Source organism: Ovis canadensis, chromosome 15 (assembly GCF_042477335.2).
Source record: "Ovis canadensis isolate MfBH-ARS-UI-01 breed Bighorn chromosome 15, ARS-UI_OviCan_v2, whole genome shotgun sequence".
Classification (NCBI taxonomy): domain Eukaryota; kingdom Metazoa; phylum Chordata; class Mammalia; order Artiodactyla; family Bovidae; genus Ovis; species Ovis canadensis.
In genome coordinates, this window is record NC_091259.1 from 40,054,974 (window position 1) to 40,072,232 (window position 17,259).

The 17,259-nt window shown below is 49.0% G+C and overlaps 1 protein-coding gene across 1 annotated transcript in view; it reads left to right on the forward strand.

Annotated features, from left to right (window-relative positions):
• Positions 1-17,259, forward strand: part of SORL1 (sortilin related receptor 1) — a 167,040-nt gene that overhangs the window by 97,696 nt on the left and 52,085 nt on the right. Inside the window, exons 20-24 of the mRNA XM_069554212.1 lie at positions 1,074-1,320; positions 2,002-2,140; positions 7,869-8,042; positions 10,495-10,608; positions 14,776-14,898. Coding sequence (XP_069410313.1) covers positions 1,074-1,320; positions 2,002-2,140; positions 7,869-8,042; positions 10,495-10,608; positions 14,776-14,898 — 797 coding nt within the window. The remainder of the gene's footprint in view (positions 1-1,073; positions 1,321-2,001; positions 2,141-7,868; positions 8,043-10,494; positions 10,609-14,775; positions 14,899-17,259) is intronic.

A 17,259-nucleotide genomic window follows, 5' to 3' on the forward strand; every position in this document is an offset into this window, starting at 1 on the left:
ATATTTATGAAATGAAAAATATTGGTTTCTTCTTTTCGCTTTCACATTTTCTAGGAGTAATCATGGTTAATATTTTCTTGTGTCTCATTCAGAGTTTATTTTTACCCATGTACGTGTGTACACCCTTTAACACACAGAGACACATATGCACACACATGCATCAAAGAGGATCATAGGATATTTACTATTTGCATATTTTAGAAATATTAATATGGTTGGAAGATTTTTTAATCTGAATGCATGTAGATGTTTAGATGTTTTACTGTTCTTTTCTATGTACCATAATGTAACAATTTACAGATTAATATTATTATGTATATATATATATACACACACACTTAAATATATATATATGTATGTATGCACATCTACCTGTATATGTATATTTTTTGCTAGTTTGGACAATGGGCTTCCCAGGTGACTCAATGGTAAAGAATCCACATGCAATTCAGGAGACCTGGGTTTGATCCTTGGGTCAAGAAGATTCCCTGGAGAAGGAAATGGCAACCTGCTCCAGTATTCTTGCCTGGAAAGTCCCATGGACAGAGAAGCCTGGTGGGCTACTATCCATGGGGTTGCAAAGAGTCTGACACAATTTAATGGCTAAACAACAACAAATGTGACCAATGCTGATGATGAACATGTTTGTACACTCTCTTTGCATAACTTGATTCTATCCATAGATAAATTCCAGTGAAAGAATTTCTGGGTCAGGTAGTTAACGGGCTTTAAGTAGTATAATTAGAGATTACAAGGCAGAACTAACTGGCTGAATGCTTGGCACTTTGAAGGAGTATTTGAGTGTCCATCTCCCCATTCTTTCCCCAATGGCTCAGTGGTAAACAATCTGCCTGCAGTGTTAGAAGATGCAGGTTCCATCCCTGGGTGGGGAAGATCCCCTGGAGGAGGGCGTGGCAACCCACTCCAGTATTCTGGCCTGGAGAATCCCACGGACAGAGGAGCCTGGTAGGCTGTGGTCCATGGGGTCTCAAAGAGTCGGACACGACTGAAGCGACTGAGCACGCACACTCCCCATTCTGATGGGATGTGTGTTTTTCCCTGGTTTCGCCCAGGGTGATGTTCTGGACCGACTGGGGGGACCTGAGGCCTGGCATTTACCGGAGCAACATGGATGGTTCGGCCGCCTACCGCCTTGTATCAGAGGATGTGAAGTGGCCCAACGGCATCGCTGTGGACGAGCAGTGGATCTACTGGACAGATGCCTACCTGGACTGTATTGAGCGGATCACTTTCAGTGGCCAGCAGCGCTCCGTCATCCTGGACAACCTCCCGCACCCCTACGCTATTGCTGTCTTTAAGGTGGGACCTCACCTGTTCCCAGCATTGGGCTACCTGTCTACGTAGGTGAGGAGCAGACTGAGGCAAAGAGCCTGCTGTCTCTGGGTTTTTATTGAGATGCTTATCTAACTTGTAGAAAATCAGCTCATTTCTGAATTGGAGGCAGTTTCTTTCGGCCCCTAGGGTGGGATTCCAGACCCAGCTGCCAGGGATCCAGGGTGCTCATCATTCTCGTTTCAAAAGGTTGAAGTTCAGGGTTGCATCTGATGAAAATTCCTGGCTTGCCTTTCAGTGTTGGTAGCCTCCGTTGGGCTCCGAGTTCCCGCCTGTTGTGCGCTTTGCTCTCTTCATTCCCTGATGTCTTGAGATGAGCCCCACCCTGCCTCTTGGGGGCCTTGTCACTTATGCTTCAACCCTGCAACATACAGTAGTTCTTCAGATTTTGAACTCAAGGGTTGAGCTTGTGGTCAAACTCAAACACTCATCGGATAGTTTCTTTGGGGTGGTTCCTTCAGTGTGGATATTTGGTGAGGTTTGGATAAAAGTACTGATTGCTGCCTTTAACTGGCATCTTGCTCACGCTGATCATTCATCCAGGGAATGTTAGGTGTCACTCCACAATGGAGTTCTTGTTCTTAATGCGGGTTCTGAGTGAAAGACAGGAGAGCTGACTAATGAGTGAATCTAATCTCATCTTTTTAGAATGAGATATACTGGGATGACTGGTCACAGCTCAGCATCTTCCGAGCTTCCAAATACAGCGGGTCCGACATGGCCATTCTGGCGAGCCGGCTCACGGGGCCCATGGACTTGAAGATTTTCTACCGGGGCAAGACGACTGGTAAGGCAGCATGCCCTCCTTCATCTCTGTCGCGTTGATCTCTTGAAAGGGGCTGGGTGTGGGCAATCCCTGCTGAAGCAGGATCTGGCAGCCTTTGTCTTTGTTGTCACGACAACGTGCACATTATTTAATTTCTTCCTAATGACATCTTAATTTCTTTTCTAATGATACACAAACAGCTGGAAGACTGCGTGTCTTTGCCTGCCTGGAACGCTGGCGTTTGGTGGGTGATTACACCCTCCTTCTGCCTCTGGCCCCTGACTGCTGGGCGGTGTGGCTTCTCTTGCAGCCCGAGAGGCCCAGCGTGCCCTGCATCTTTATTTGGCACCTGGACAGGGAGCCATGCTGTGCTGGGTGCTCAGCCAGTGCTGGTTCCCGATAGGAGTCCTGTCTTCTCTGGTTGCTCAGATGACGGATTGCTCACTGAAACGTGCTCCTCTTGCATGGCAGAGTCTAGTTCTAGGATGACTTACTTCTTGTCCTCACCGTGAAACTCTAAACCCCATGAAGAAGGAGGTTTTGTCTTTTCTGCTCAGTAATCTTACCAGTGCCCGGCAGTCAGTCGCTGCTCACTTCATAGTTGCTGAAAGAAGAAGGGATGGGGCAGGGGAAGCCTTGCCAGGTCCTGTAGAGAATGAGTGTCTGAAAGATGATGGGGTGAGGCTTCAAGACCTGCTGCCAGGCTCTGCCTGGCTGTCCTGGGCTCTGAGACCGTTCAGTAGGACGCCTTCTTCCTTCTTCATTGCCCGTTCCGTTTGTTGATCTCCCAGTCACACTATTAATTATGGAGGAGAGGGATCAGGACACCCTCCCCCCCATCCCTCTCCTGAAGAATAGTCCCTTTAAGAAGAACCTTCTTTATCTCAGCAGGACTCAGTAGCATCCTGGGTCTGCTGACAGCCCTTTATTGACAGACTGCTAGGTTTCCTGTTTTGAACTAGAATGTGGATGTTGTCTTGTGGTTTTTGGCTGGCCCCGTGCTAAGAGAAAATTGACTCTCAGGGGAAGTAATCGGCTGTAGATATCACTGCTGTGCTTTTGGGACTGGAGAGGGGAGCATGAGAAAGGGGAGCACACTTAGAAAACTATAAGGAATCCTAGAGATGGAAGTCTGTATTATTGTTGTGCCTTCGCAGCTGACTGTGAGGTGGGCAGGGCTGGCATTAGAATCGTGGTTTCTCGATTAGGGATCGGAATCTCACATATGAATTAGCTTTCCCAAAGGCCCCTCTCTTATTTAGGAGCTGGGTTTTTTGTTCCAGTTCTGCCATAAAACAAAGAAGTCACATTCTTTGCTAGAGGAGGTGTCTGTTTTGAAATAGGAAGAAAGAGACAAAAAACAACAAAAAAAAAATACAAAAGAAATAAATGAGATAGGGAGAGAGGACTCCTGCTTTCCAGCTCTAGTGTTTGAAATCTCAGGGCTTTTGACAGAGGACACCCACCCCTACTGATCCACCCCGCCGGCAAGCTGAGGGAACAATCAACGTTTCTCCAGGTTACCTCCCCATCTGGAAGAGCAGGTCTGTGTTTTGACATGTGCTTGTGAGCACCTGCTGGCTGAGCACACGGCCTCAGCCCCTGTAACTCCGTGTTCAGATGAACTGGAGAACCCTGGTTTCCCCCCCACAGGCTCGGCTGGTCACTTCATCCTAGCTGCCATGCTGTACCCCTGTGACCTGGAGGCTACTCTGGCTAATTTAAATAAGTCATCAAGGGGAAATACCGGCCTGTCTCCTGCCTCCAGGGGACCCGCTGTCCACAGATGCAAGGCGGGGAAGCACGTCTGTCATCTTTCAGGCCTGTATGAGCTCAAGCACTTGCAGTGGCCTCTGGCTGCCAGCACTGCCTGTCTGCAGTGGGTGCCTCTTGGCCTTGAACTTGTTTGCTCCATCCTGCCTGCTCTGTTGGACATGGAGAGCATTGCAAATTTATGACGGTATTGGCCATCCCCGGTGCCAAGAAAGCTTTATTACCTCTGTTGTCTGTTCCTGACACTTCCAGGGCTTTGTACAAGCCATGTGTAAGGTAATAACAGCAGTGATAAAGGACACTCACTCTAAGGGATTTTGCTGTGTCATAAGCACCACACTGATTTCCTTCGTCGGCTTAAGCTCAGGTTGGAGAATGAAATGGCAACCCACTTCAGTATTCTTGCCTGGGAAATCCTTTGGACAGAGGAGCCTGGCGGGCTTCAGTCCATGGGGGTCACATCAGAGTCGTCATAATTTAACAGTTTCCCCCAAGTCCATCTGTATTATTAATTTTACAGATGAGAACCCGGAAATGAGGTTCAGTAACTTCTCTCCATCACACATTTAGTTAGTGGTGAGAGTTTGAACCATGACCTAGCTGACTTCAGAGCTTGAACTTCCAAGAAAGCAACAGGCTATGCTCCACCTCTCATCTGTTGTTGGATTAGCAGTGCCCTGGTGTACGACAGTGATTTAGAAGTCTTAGGTTTTAGTGTATTCTTATTTAGGACGATGAGAATTTTGTTCATGTGCAGTGTTGTCAATTTAGAATATTTAGTTATAAACAGGTGCTTTTTTTTTTTTTTTTTGTCTTCATACCTGGTTGTTCTTATACAGGGTTCCTGGAATTAACTCTTCGTAGAGAGTGTTCTTTTCTTTAAACAACTCTCTCAGCAGGGCTACTGGTGTATTCAGTTGATGCTGCAATGGGTTAAACTGTTTTGGAGTTCTTGGACTGTTCCTTCAGAGCCTGTAGTAAACACATAGTTTTAAATATCTATCATGAGGGTGACTGTTTACCATACTGGGTGGATCTGATTTTGATATTGTCGAGTGTGTGGATGGTTAAGCCAGATAATAGCAGCGTTGGCTCCTCAGAGGGTTCTGGAGGAATTTTCCAAAGAGGAGATCTGTGAATGTCCTGGATATGCCCAGTGAAGGCCTCACAGGGCTAAACGTTTGGTCTCCGACAGGGACGTCTTTGGAGACGGAGGCTGCTAGCTGCCCAGTCTTCACGCGGCGCCCCTGGCCCACACGAGACCGTGGTCCTAGGGCAGGGCTCTCTGGCTGTGTTCTGATGGAACTCTGCCACATCTTCCCTGTGTTCTCCCAGGTTCTCTGTGACCAGTGCTCCCGTATTCTGTACTGTGGCTTTGTGTGTTTATTTTAAATATGTATATAGTTATTTATTTATTTCTTCATTCATTCCTGTGGCTGTCCCAGGTCTTAGCTGCAGCTCTCGGAGTCTTTAGTTGCAGCATGTGGAATCTAGTTCTCTGACCAGGGATCGAACCCAGGCCCCATGCATTAGGAATGCAGAAGGGAAGTCCCTGTGCCGTGGCTTTGGACCTGCCCACACGTGCCTGCCCTGCCTACTCTTTTAGGATCAGTGACTTGGTCGCACGGTTTGGGGTTTGTCCCTGGCCGTGCCTCTCAGATTACAGTTTCATTCATGCCTGTGGGAGCCAGTCTCCAGAAATACTGCTGCTCCCTTTGGGTTCTGTACTTTCAGTTTTCTTCTTTGGGTGGAATCACTTACCCTGCATGTGAAAATGTCACTGATGCTATTTCACAGACTCCATGTGAAAATACTCCTGTTGATGAGTATTTGTTAAATATTCTATTATTGTTCAATTTCTTGGAACATCAAATGGCATGGTGTCCTTTGAATACAAAGAACATGTTCCAGAACCCCAGATGGGGTTGTTTTTGTTATTGGCAGCTCGGCATTCCCTCCTGCAGCCCACGGCAGGTGCATTTGAGATAGCGGGACAGGCATCTGCCCACGGAACAGATGAGAGGGAGCTAGTTCCTGGCATCTCTGCTCCCATCAGCAGGTTATTCACTGTGATGATCCAGCCTGTTGGTTGATGGAGTCTTTTGCAGACCCCTTTGAATGTTTCATCAAACAGATCTCCCCCTGGTTGTGTGTATTTTATCCGCTTGGTAATGCCTTGTGCTCTTGGATCCTTAGCATCAAAGCAATACTGTTGCTGTATCATGAGGAATTTTATTTTTTACGTGTAGTTTATACCAGTTAAACACTGAAGAGACGCCAACACATTTGCAGCTTACGAGTATGTCATCACTTGTCTCATTACCAATTGTCATGAATGAACTCTGTTTCCCAACCTGCAGGCCAGGATGGCATAGGCTAAACTTTGGCTGGCTGGAAACAGATTACTTAGATTTGATTCTGGTGGGGTCCTCTGTCCCTGAGAGGGCACACCTGAAGAATCTTTATCAGCTGAGTTTTACTCAAGCTTTTACATTTATTTTCCCCAATTAAACATTTACTTATTTATTTATTTTTGGCTGTGCTGGGTCTTTGTTGGCCTTCCCAGGTGGTGCTAGTGGGAAAGACACATGGCTGCCAGTGCAAGAGGTATAGAGACACGGGTTCAGTCCTTGAGTTGGGAGGATCCCTTGGAGGAGGAAATGGCAACTACTCCAGTATTCTTCTCTGGAGAATCCCATGGACAGAGGAGCCTGGCAGGCTGTAGTCCACGGTGTCACAAAGAGTCAGACACGACGGAAGCTACTTGGCACACATGGGTTTTTGTTGTTTTCTGGGCTTTTCTCTAGTTGTGGCGAGCAGGCTTCTCATTGACGTGGGTTCTCTTGTTGAGGAGCGGGGGCTCTAGGCATGTGGGCTGCAGTAATGGTGGCACATGGGCTTAGTTGCTCCACAGCACGTGGGACCCTCCTGGATCAGGGGTCGAGCCCTGGTGGATTCTTCACTCCTGAGCCCCCAGGGAAGCCCCTATTCAGTTTTGATTGTAAGTAGTCACAGGCAAAAAGAAAAACACACAGTTCTCAGTTTATATGACTTTCACGTTGCTTGATCATTGTATCACATTTTCAGCTGTTGAGAAATGGTTTCCTCTGTTATAGCTCCTCTGTCTCCTTCCCAGAAGGATGCGGGGGATAGAAAACACCTCCGTCACCGTGCATCCACAAACGTTCTCTCTCAAGAGTATGGTGAAGGATCGTATGGACTCTAGCTGGCATTCTCTTTGGGAAGCTGAACCACAGAAAAGATGGGAAATAGTGGACTAGATCAACATCAGCTGATCCTTATGTGGGCCCATTGCCCACGGATTTATTGCCTAATGGGTATCTGGTCGGTTCCTCACTGAGCTCAGCGGCTGTGCTCTGATAGCACAAAGGAATTAAGGAGGCAGACTTGGATTTTTGTCTGGGGCCTGCAGGTGCTTGGGTGTATGTTTGTTCTAGTTAAGGGCTTTTGGGTCACAGGGCACAGAAAACCGCTCAAGGTAAAAGTGCTATGGGAAGAATGAAGGGAGATGGGAAGGAGCCCGAGAGAGGAGGCACAGGTGTGTTGATGGGGACTGGGGCCGGGCCGGCCGAGCCCCACAGCCCCCGCAGCCCGGGCGCCCGTGTCATCCTTCCTCCTCTTCCTAAGTCAGCTCTATCCTCCTGATGCTGCAGACTGATCTTACCTGCCCGCCTCTGACTTGCACAGGTTTTTGCCTTGCATCCCCTGAGACACCCCCGGGCGACGCCCCTCCTCCCCGCTGCAGCTCCCTGCCTACCTTGTGGTGTCTCACCATCCTCCATCCAGATTCCTAGTGGGCTTGGTTTCGGGGCCATCCGATCCAGCTGGGGCCCCAGTCATGCTCGCCACTTCACCTTTTTCTTCCTGTAAAAGGAGTCGTCCCTGGGTCTCAGGCCTGCGTTTGGTGCCCCCTGGTGTCTGCTAACCCGGCTGCTGCCGCCTGTCTCCTCTCCAGGAAGCAATGCCTGTGCGTCCCGGCCTTGCAGCCTGCTGTGCCTGCCCAAGGCCGACGGCAGCAGGAGCTGTAGGTGTCCAGACGGTGTGTCCAGCAGTGTCCTCCCGTCTGGGGACCTGATGTGCGAGTGCCCCCATGGCTACCAGCAGAAGAACCACACGTGTGTCAAAGAAGGTGTGTCCCCTTCTTCCTTTTCTGCCCATCCTCCCCCTTTGATGTGTCCTTGATACACTTGTGTTTGGGGTTTTTGAAAATGCCCAAGGTAGACAATAAAACCCTCTAGACACGGGCATCCTAGTTCACCTTCCAAGGCCCGTGGTCCCTCAGTCCTCACCCAGGGCAGGCCCACACTGTTCTTTTAAAGATGAGTTGCTTTTGGGTTAAATGTCAGGGGATGCAGACCTTCCTGTGAGTACACCTTTCTTTTCTTTTTCTGCCTCTTCCTCTCCTCATCCACCCCACACCAATCATCCCCAGCTCCTCCTGCTCCTGTAAGTGTGCAGGGTACAGTTGGCCCACCCTGACTTTAGCAAAGGACTCCTGCAGAGCTCACCTCGTCTCATCCAGCAATTCCCCTCCCTGCCCAGCCTAGAAACATCAGAACTTTCTGACCAGTTTTGCAAAGCACTTCGAGTCTTTCCTCTTAAGCCACAGCCAGATGCCTGCAGCAGCCTCACCCCACTCCCCCTTGGAATCTGAACACACAAACTCTAACATGTCACCTTGAAAACCTGTTACATCTTTCTTTCCTGTCTAGTTTTTCCTTTTACCACTTTCCCAGTCCCCAGCCTCACATTTCTTTCGGGAAGGTGAGCCCCTGGAGGGGTTTTGCCACAAAGTATCCTGTTGATAAACATGGCCTGGATTCCTACCTTTCCTTATTCTCAAGCTTATATTTGCTTTGTAATCATAACTTCCCCTGTCACAGCAGCCTTTGAGTCCAGGGAAGCAAAAACTGCAAAGTGGCCTTCTGGGCCCTCTTAAAAAATACAGATGGAAAAAAGATGAGCCTTTTTGTCTAAGACACAGGGCACTCTTTCAGGCACTGGTCATCATCTTAAAGTTGTTTGGAAAGAAATGGGGTTAACACTGAATTGCAAAAGGAGGAGAAAAGGGCCTTTTCTGTATCCCTGTCAGAAAGCCTTTACTTAATCCAGACAGGAGGCCGGTCATCACGTGTTCATAAGCCAGTTGACTAAACAGTGCACTTTTTTTTTTGGTCTGTGTGAGGAATTATGACTGCTCACTTTGAAGGAGTCATGGGGTAGGAAAAAATCCTCAAAAATATGTAAAGCAATCTCCATAATCCTCCTGGTTGTTAAATTGAACACACATGAACATATATGACCATATATAAACTATAAACTACAGATACAGATATACCGAATATGTGTATATAAACTATATAGGTATAGATGAACTGAATAGGGTTAGATATACTATTTAGGTATAGATAAACTATATAGGCGGAGAAGGCAATGGCAACCCACTCCAGTGTTCTTGCCTGGAGAATCCCAGGGGCGGTGGAGCCTGGTGGGCTGCCGTCTATGGGGTCACACAGAGTCAGCCACGACTGAAGCGACTTAGCAGCAGTAGCAGCAGCAAACTATATAGGTATAGATATGCTGAATATGGATATTTGGATAATGGCTACACAGGCTTCCCTTGTGGCTCAGCTGGTAAAGAATTTGCCTGCAATGCAGGAGACCTGGGTTCAATCCCTGGGTTGGGAAGATCCCCTAAGGGAAAGGCTACCCACTCCAGTATTCTGGCCTAGAGAATTCCATGGATATCCATGGGGTTGCAAAGAGTCGGACACGACTGAGCAACTTTCGCTTCACTTCTCTTCTGTGGCTACACAGTCCCTTAAGGAATTCCTTGTGGAGTTAGTATTTTTTTTTTTTTTCTTATGGCTACAGCATGTGGGATCATAGACTGGGGGTTGAACCCACACCCCCTGCAAAGTATTAACCACTGGAAGGGGAAAGTGTTAGCCACTGAATGGCCAAGAAAGCCCCTGGAATTAATATTTTATAGTGATTATATGCGGAGAAGGCAACGGCACCCCACTCCAGTACTCTTGCCTGGAAAATCCCATGGACAGAGGAGCCTGGTAGGCTGCAGTCCATGGGGTGGCTAAGGGTTGGACACGACTGAGCGACTTCACTTTCACTTTTCACTTTCATGCATTGGAGAAGGAAATGGTAACCCACTCCAGTGATCTTGCCTGGAGAATCCCAGGGACGGGGGAGCCTGGTGGGCTGCCGTCTATGGGGTCGCACAGAGTCGGACACGACTGAAGCGACTTAGCAGCAGCAGCAGTGTTTATGTGTCTCTACTCGCTAGATCCACCTGACACCATGACTCTCCTTTTTCATCATTGTAACCCCCTCTGCTGCTCCTAGAGGCCTCTCCTCCTTCAATTTTAATTAAAAGAGGAGAGAAGGAGGTCTCTTTGGATGCTGGTTTCCCTCTGGGCACCTGTGCAAAGCATCCCGCTTCCCCTTTGCTGTCTTAGGCATGTTATTTGAGGAAGATGAATGGAAACTCAGAATAGAAAGTCTCATGGTCCAGCAGGAAGAATGATATTGGTTTTGTTTTTTCCTCTGCCTCCCTCCATGGCCAGAGGACACCTGTCTCCGCAACCAGTATCGGTGCAGCAACGGGAAGTGTATCAACAGCATCTGGTGGTGTGATTTTGACAACGACTGCGGAGACATGAGCGACGAGAGGAACTGCCGTGAGTCCCTGCTTAGCAGAGTTTTTGGGAGGATAGGCATTTCCTGGTACAATCAGCACCTCCTGGGCGGGGCCTGGAGCCTAGGGCCCCTGTGATCAGTGATGCCCATTTAAGTGGCTGGAGAAAACATACTTCCATACCCTATTACATGTGTGCACTTCCCAGGTGGCTCAGTGGTGAAGAGTCTGCCCCCCAATGCAGGAGACACGGATTTAGTGCTTGGGTTGGGAAGATCCTATGGAGGGAGGAAGTGGCAACCCACTCCAGTATCCTTGCCTGGGAAATACCATGGACAGAGGAGCCTCGCGGGCTGCAGTCCATGGGGTTGCAAAAGAGTCAGACACAAGTGAAGGACTAAGCATGCGCGTGAGCACATTAGATCTATATTATTATTTAAAAGCAAAGCCATATAGGTAAGCTAGGTACTCATTAGAAGAGATTGCATTGCAGGGTTGAAACTGAGCTGGTTTGGGAGACAGGCAGTCTGGGCTCTGACTGTGGCCCTTTCCCAGAGATAGAGCTGGTGACCTGAGACAGGTGACCGGCTGATAGCCCTTGAATTTAAATTCAGTGTTCAACCTTTTCAGGGATGGGGAACAAGTTTTCCCTTGTTACCTCCAATTAGGTGATGCCAGCTGCCTGCCAGGCTCGGGAGTGGTTATTCAAGCTGAGTAGTGATGCCAGTTTTGGCCTGTGATGTGGGAGCGTTGGTTTGTGTGCATTTAAGTGTCATCTTTGGAATATGTAATATCTAAGGTCTAACTGTTAAAGTATGTGATTCTGTTTAGCAGGGTTTAGGACAAACAAATAACTGCTTATAGGGGATACTCTGTTTACTGCAGATTTGGCCGTCTCTCCTTCAGTTAACTTTTAGTGGCTTTGACATCATCTCCTAAGGAGGTGTCAGTCGGTAGCGTGCTGACCTGTTCACTCAACAGGTGTATATTGAGGACCCTGGTGTTCCAGGCTCTGTGCTGGGTTTGGAGATAAACTGATGGTTAAAGTGGACATAGGAGTTTACAGTCGGAAGTGGGTGGTCAGAGAAGTAACCAACCAAGCATATGTGAGCCACGGGCCCTGTATTGGGGCAGCACCACGAGCCTTAATGAGTCTTAAGATTTGCACCCAGGTCAGACCTTGGGAGAGTCTTAGAAAGAGCGGGCAGAGGGGAGCCAAGCAGAGCTGCAGGGAGGAAAGTTCCAGGGAAGGCGTTCGCATGGACGAAAGCCCCGAGGTTGGTGTGTGCATGGTGAGCAGTGGGGGCAAGTAGGAGGGTGAACGGGTGCATGAGACCTTTGAATTTTATGAAAAGAACAGTTTGCAACCCTTGAAATGACAGGCTTAGGTTTTGCCTTTGGAAAGCTAAGACGTGGGCAGAATGGATGAGATGGAAGAAAGGCCAGAGAAGGGAAGCCAGACACCCATCTGAAGCCTTCTCTTTTAAATATTTGCCTTTGGAAATCCATAAGCTCATTTATCATTTTGTGTTGTAAGCACAGATTAATGGCTGGGTCCTGTCTCGTTACCCCCTTGCCCCTGGTGGATGTCATTTTGCCAGCTATCTGCAGAGCCTGGGCCAGTTCCCATGCTGCTCCTTCCAGAAAGCCACTTTAGAAGCAGTCAACTTGTTCAGCTCACCTGGACCTTGCAATCCCTTGAATTGCCTTTCCTAGCGTGTAGGAGGTTATTACCAAACCTTCCTTAATCATTTTTCCTTGGCTTCAGAGGCCGCCTTTCATCCCCAGGGAGAGGAGTATTAGATAAAAATCTAATTAATTTAGAGAGCGGTAACCTCTCTGTGTATTCTTCTTTTTTGCAAAAGGAGCATTGATCAAACCTCGTCTACTGACCAGGGTCTCAGGAAGGTGTGACATTTGTGAGGAAGTAGCCAAAGCTCCTTGAAAACATTAGTTAATATTAACATCGTTAGAGCAGATGCTAAAAAGGAGTTTGTTACGGAACAGGGTGGGCAAGGAGACACGTCTTAGAATTAACCCGTTACAAGAAAATTGACCAGACGTGATGAGACATAGTGGAGGCAGAGAGCTATGAATTGAATGGCCTCTTGTCTGTTGGCGAGGGGTTCCTCTTTGGGTCCCTGGGCTTTGGTTTCTACTGGATGTACATGGTGGGCTCTCCTGTTGGTTCAGTGTTTCGCTAGAAGTTTCCCTCCATCTCCTCCCCACCAGCTCCTGAGCTCGCAGGGTTCCCTGAAGAGTTTAAGCTTCTCCTAGGGCTGGATTTTGCAGCCATCTCTGCCCTCCTCCTGGTTTGGTGCAAATGTTAGGTGTAATTGACCCTCTCAAGACCCTGAGACTTGTCGGACTCTTTGCAATCCCATGGGCTGCAGCACCCCAGGCCTTCCTGTCCTTCACTATCACCTGGAATTTGCTCAAGCTCCTGTCCATTGAGTCGATGATGCCATCCAACCATCTTGTCCTCTGTCGTCCCCTTCTCCTCTTATCCTCAATCTTTCCCAGCATCAGGGTCTTTTCCAGTAAATCGCTGTCGGCATCAGGCGGCCAAAGTATTGGAGCTTCAGCTTCAGCATCGGTCCTTCCAATGAATATTCAGAGTTGATTCCCTTTAGGATGGACTAGTTTGATCTCCTTGCAGTCCAAGGGACTCTCAAGAGTCTTCTAGCACCACAGTTTTAAAGCATCAGTTCTGCTCTGCTTTCTCATGATTCCACATGCTCGGGTCCCGACTTAGTCAGATGTGGTGGAGGTGAGGGATGCAGGGGCTGAAATGTGGAGCCTCGGAGCCAGGAGAGCGGTGCTCATCTGAGCTTTCCTGAGGGCCTCTGTCATCAAGGAAGAGGTGAGAGGAGGAGGCGAGGGGCATGCTGGTCCAGGCAGGGCTATAGGAGGGGTCAGGCCATGGCTGGGCAGCGCTGTCTGGAAGTTAAGCGAGGCCCCCCCAACTCCTGTCAGCTGCTAGGGAAGAGAAGAGGCGTGGAGACAGAGGCAGGTATGGGAGGGATTCTGTTGGCAGATCCCCTTTCCTCTTCGGCAGGCTCCTGCCCTGGGTGATTGTCAGGCACTGGGGGTTTTGACGTAAATCCCCTGCAGTCTCGTCATTTTTGCATTCATCCCCTGCCTCCCACCATGAGCTCAATTATGGAGAAGAAATGGAACCTCAAATAAGAGCTGCCAGGGCCGTCTGATTGCGGGGTTGCCACCTGCTTCTCACTTCCTGCCACTGCCCCCCCACCCCCCGCCCCACTTTCTTTGCAGGATTCTGTTCTATTCCTGGGAGCAGCCTTCTTTCCTGAAGCCTTTTCTGTAGGGTTCTGTGGCTTATGCCTAAACCTGGATCATTTCTATTGAGAAGAGGGAGAAATTATGTTCATTTTCTGAGCAGAAGGGCATGAGGATGGATGGGAAGAGAAGTTAGATTTGTTTAGAGCCCATAGTGTTTCATCCTAATGATGGGCACTGGTCCCAGAGTTGTTTCCTTATTGACTTTCATAATAATGCCAGGAGGGTAGGTATTGTCTCCATTTCACAGTAGCAGGAACAGAGGCCCAGAGAGGTTGAGTAGAGTGAATTGTGGGCGGTAGCATTAATCCCCCTCTCTCGTCTTGTTTGTCATCACAAGCACCTGCTCACATTACCTTATCTTCCTTTTCCTGCGGAGGAAATGGAGGCTCGGGGAGGTTAAGATTAATTTCTGAAGGAAGAAATAGAGCCAAGATTTGAAACCAGTCCCGCCTGACTACAGGGCCCCTGCTCTTGCTGTAGGACTTTCCACCCTCCCTGTCGTCTGTATGGTGAGGGGCCAGCTTTGTGGGTGAAAGTGGGCTTCCTAATGGTAGTTTTCCGGATAATGGTATATCTGCCAGTTATTTAGAAAGACCGTCACATCTGTGGGGGTGGTCCTAGGGGCTTTTCTAGCTCATCACACCATCTCCCAGCTAGATGACGGCTTCTCACTTTCCCCAGCCCCGTTGACATCTCAAAGCCATCCATGAAAGGACAGGCCTTTATGTCCCTTGGCTGTAAATTTCAGGCTATCACGCAGTTACATTTTTCTGTACGTTGAGGTTTCAGTTCTGTTGTTGAAATTGATATTACAATGAAAACCTGCTTCCTTCACTTTCCAGTGGGATGTCTGGGGGGAGCTGATTGGATCTACTGAGCCTGTTGTCTCTCTTTCGCATCTTAGCAACCACCGTCTGTGACCTGGACACGCAGTTCCGCTGCCACGAGTCCGGGACCTGTATCCCCCTCTCCTACAAGTGTGACCTTGAGGATGACTGTGGCGACAATAGTGATGAAAGTCACTGTGGTAAGGGGGCATGACGTTCAGAAGGGGCCGCGCTCTTGCTCATGGGGAGGGTTGGAAGGGGAGGGTTTCTGAACATCACTGGGGGATTTGTAATGTCAGCTGCATGGCCAGCTCTGTACACATGGTAGGAGTGATTCATTCATAAGGGGATAGAACTTCATTCTGTAGTGCTGCTGTGCACGTGTGTGTAAGACTAGGGAAGATTCCTAAATGAATTCAGGCGTTTATTGACAGCTCTACAGTCTTAGCCCACATTTCTGGGTGGCTGTGAGATGAGCCTCTTGTAGACCCAGAGCTATACCTTTGTGAATCCTTTTTTTTTAAACTCATGTAATTCAGGAAACCCTGTTAGAAGTCAGCAGATAGCACAAACATTATTTGAGCACCTGTTTTCTGGATGGAAATTTTTATTTAGGAAAATAGTATGTTGGAACTGAAACAGTGGTGGGATTCTCTACTTCAGTCCTTTGATTTCCAGGTGAAATGATGGAGGTCCACAGAGGTCAGGGGGCTTGTTCAGGGGGATACTGTTAGTTTGTGCCAGAAAAGGGAATTGGAATTCTTGTTGCATACTCCTTTCCTGTCGGTTGTAGGAGGCCTGTCTTAGTTGACGGGCTCTGGTTCCAAGCCCGTAGCTGCTAATCACTGTGGGAGGTAACAGAGTACCCCAGCCTGGAGGGGGGCCAGCCTGAGCCCAGACCCTGACCCCACCGCTATGAAGGGCCAGCGAGGCCCCGTGGGGTCCCTGTCTGTCCACAGGGGCATGTCCGGTCCAGCTGGGCCTGTGCTTCCTGATGGGGCCTGAGTCACCACAGGCAGGGGTTTGATTCACTGGGACTGAAATAAGGGGAAACCTCAGAGCAGTGTTTTGGGGGTGGTTATATCGTTTTCCTTCATTTTTGTAAAACACAAAGTTCCAGGAAACAGTCCTTGGGGTTCACACTCTTCCCTTCATCCTTCCCTTGTCCCGTCTGCACTCAGAGGGCCCAGCTGTGTGGCCGGCTTTGCTCTCTCAAGGAGGAATTAGCACGTGGTCATGCATTTATCAGGTGTCCTCTCAGCCTGTCACTGGACACACATTTGACCATTAAACAGTGTCTGTCCCTCAGAGTCTCTGCTTGTGGCCTGTTCAGGCTGATGCATCCTGAATCCACCTTGGGGTCTCAGGTGGTCCCCTCCTCAGATCCAGGTCCTCTCTGAGAGTCTCCAGACTGTGTCCCCGTGAATATCTGCTTCCCCAGTTCACCATCAGCCTCTCTCCCTGAGGCCGCCACCCTGGGACCCCAGTCGTCTCGGCTACTCCTGTTTTCCTGGACTCTTTACAGTTCCATGGGAAAGTCCTGTGTTGCTGCTGTCCCCAGGGTCTACATAAGATTCTGCCAGTAGAGCTGCCTTTCCTGTCTTGGGCAGACTGCCCGGGTTCATTTGCCTCCAGCCCCCACCCTTCCTGAGACAGCCCACCGGCCAGCATCCCTGGAGCTCTGCTCACGGACAGTCCCCAGCCTCTCCATTCAGAGAGCTCAGCGCTGGTCTTAATTTTCCTGACCTGAGCACCTCACACGGATCTGCACTTTTGAGGTTCTCATCACTCCTTTTCTGAAACCGCAGGCTCTGTCTCTAGAAGTCTTCTGAAATTGTGGCTTTCTGGGCAACCAGAGCATTGCTTACCCAACCTTTTGCCCATCAAGGGAAGCATAGAAAATATTTGTAAAGTGTACCAAGATAAATGGACAATACCTTTGTGGCCTAGAGGCCTTGAGTGTGAGGTGTCAGGATCTCAGCACACCTGTGCCCCATTCACAGTGCACTACCGTTGTCCCTGGGTGTCCACAGGGCATCAGTGCCAGGACCCACCACAGGTTCCAAAATCCATGGGTGCTCGAGGCCCTCCATGTCCACGGATTCTGCGTCCGCAGATTCACCCAGCCATGGATCATAATCGTAGTACCCAGTGCTGTTTATTGTTTAGTCACTAGATCGAGTCTGACTCTCTGTGGCCCCATGGACTGTACCTGCCAGGCTTCTCTGTCCATGGGATTTTCCTGGCAAGAATACTGGAGTGGGTTGCCATTTCCTACTCCAGGGCATCTTCCCAATCCAGGGACTGAACATGAGTTTCCTGTTTGGCAGGCAGATGCTTTATCACTCAGCTACCTGGGAAATATACGGTGCATGGTCTGTTTAATCCATGGATGCAGAACCTACAGGTCCAGAGGGCCATTTACAGGTCCAGAGGTGCCCATCTACTTGGGCACCATTCCTCATGATTTTCCATCCCTGGTTTAAGTCTTCCTCCGTGCATTCTGGATCATCAGGGATGATGGGGATATCGGGTGCATCTCTACCTACCAGGAGCCCTGA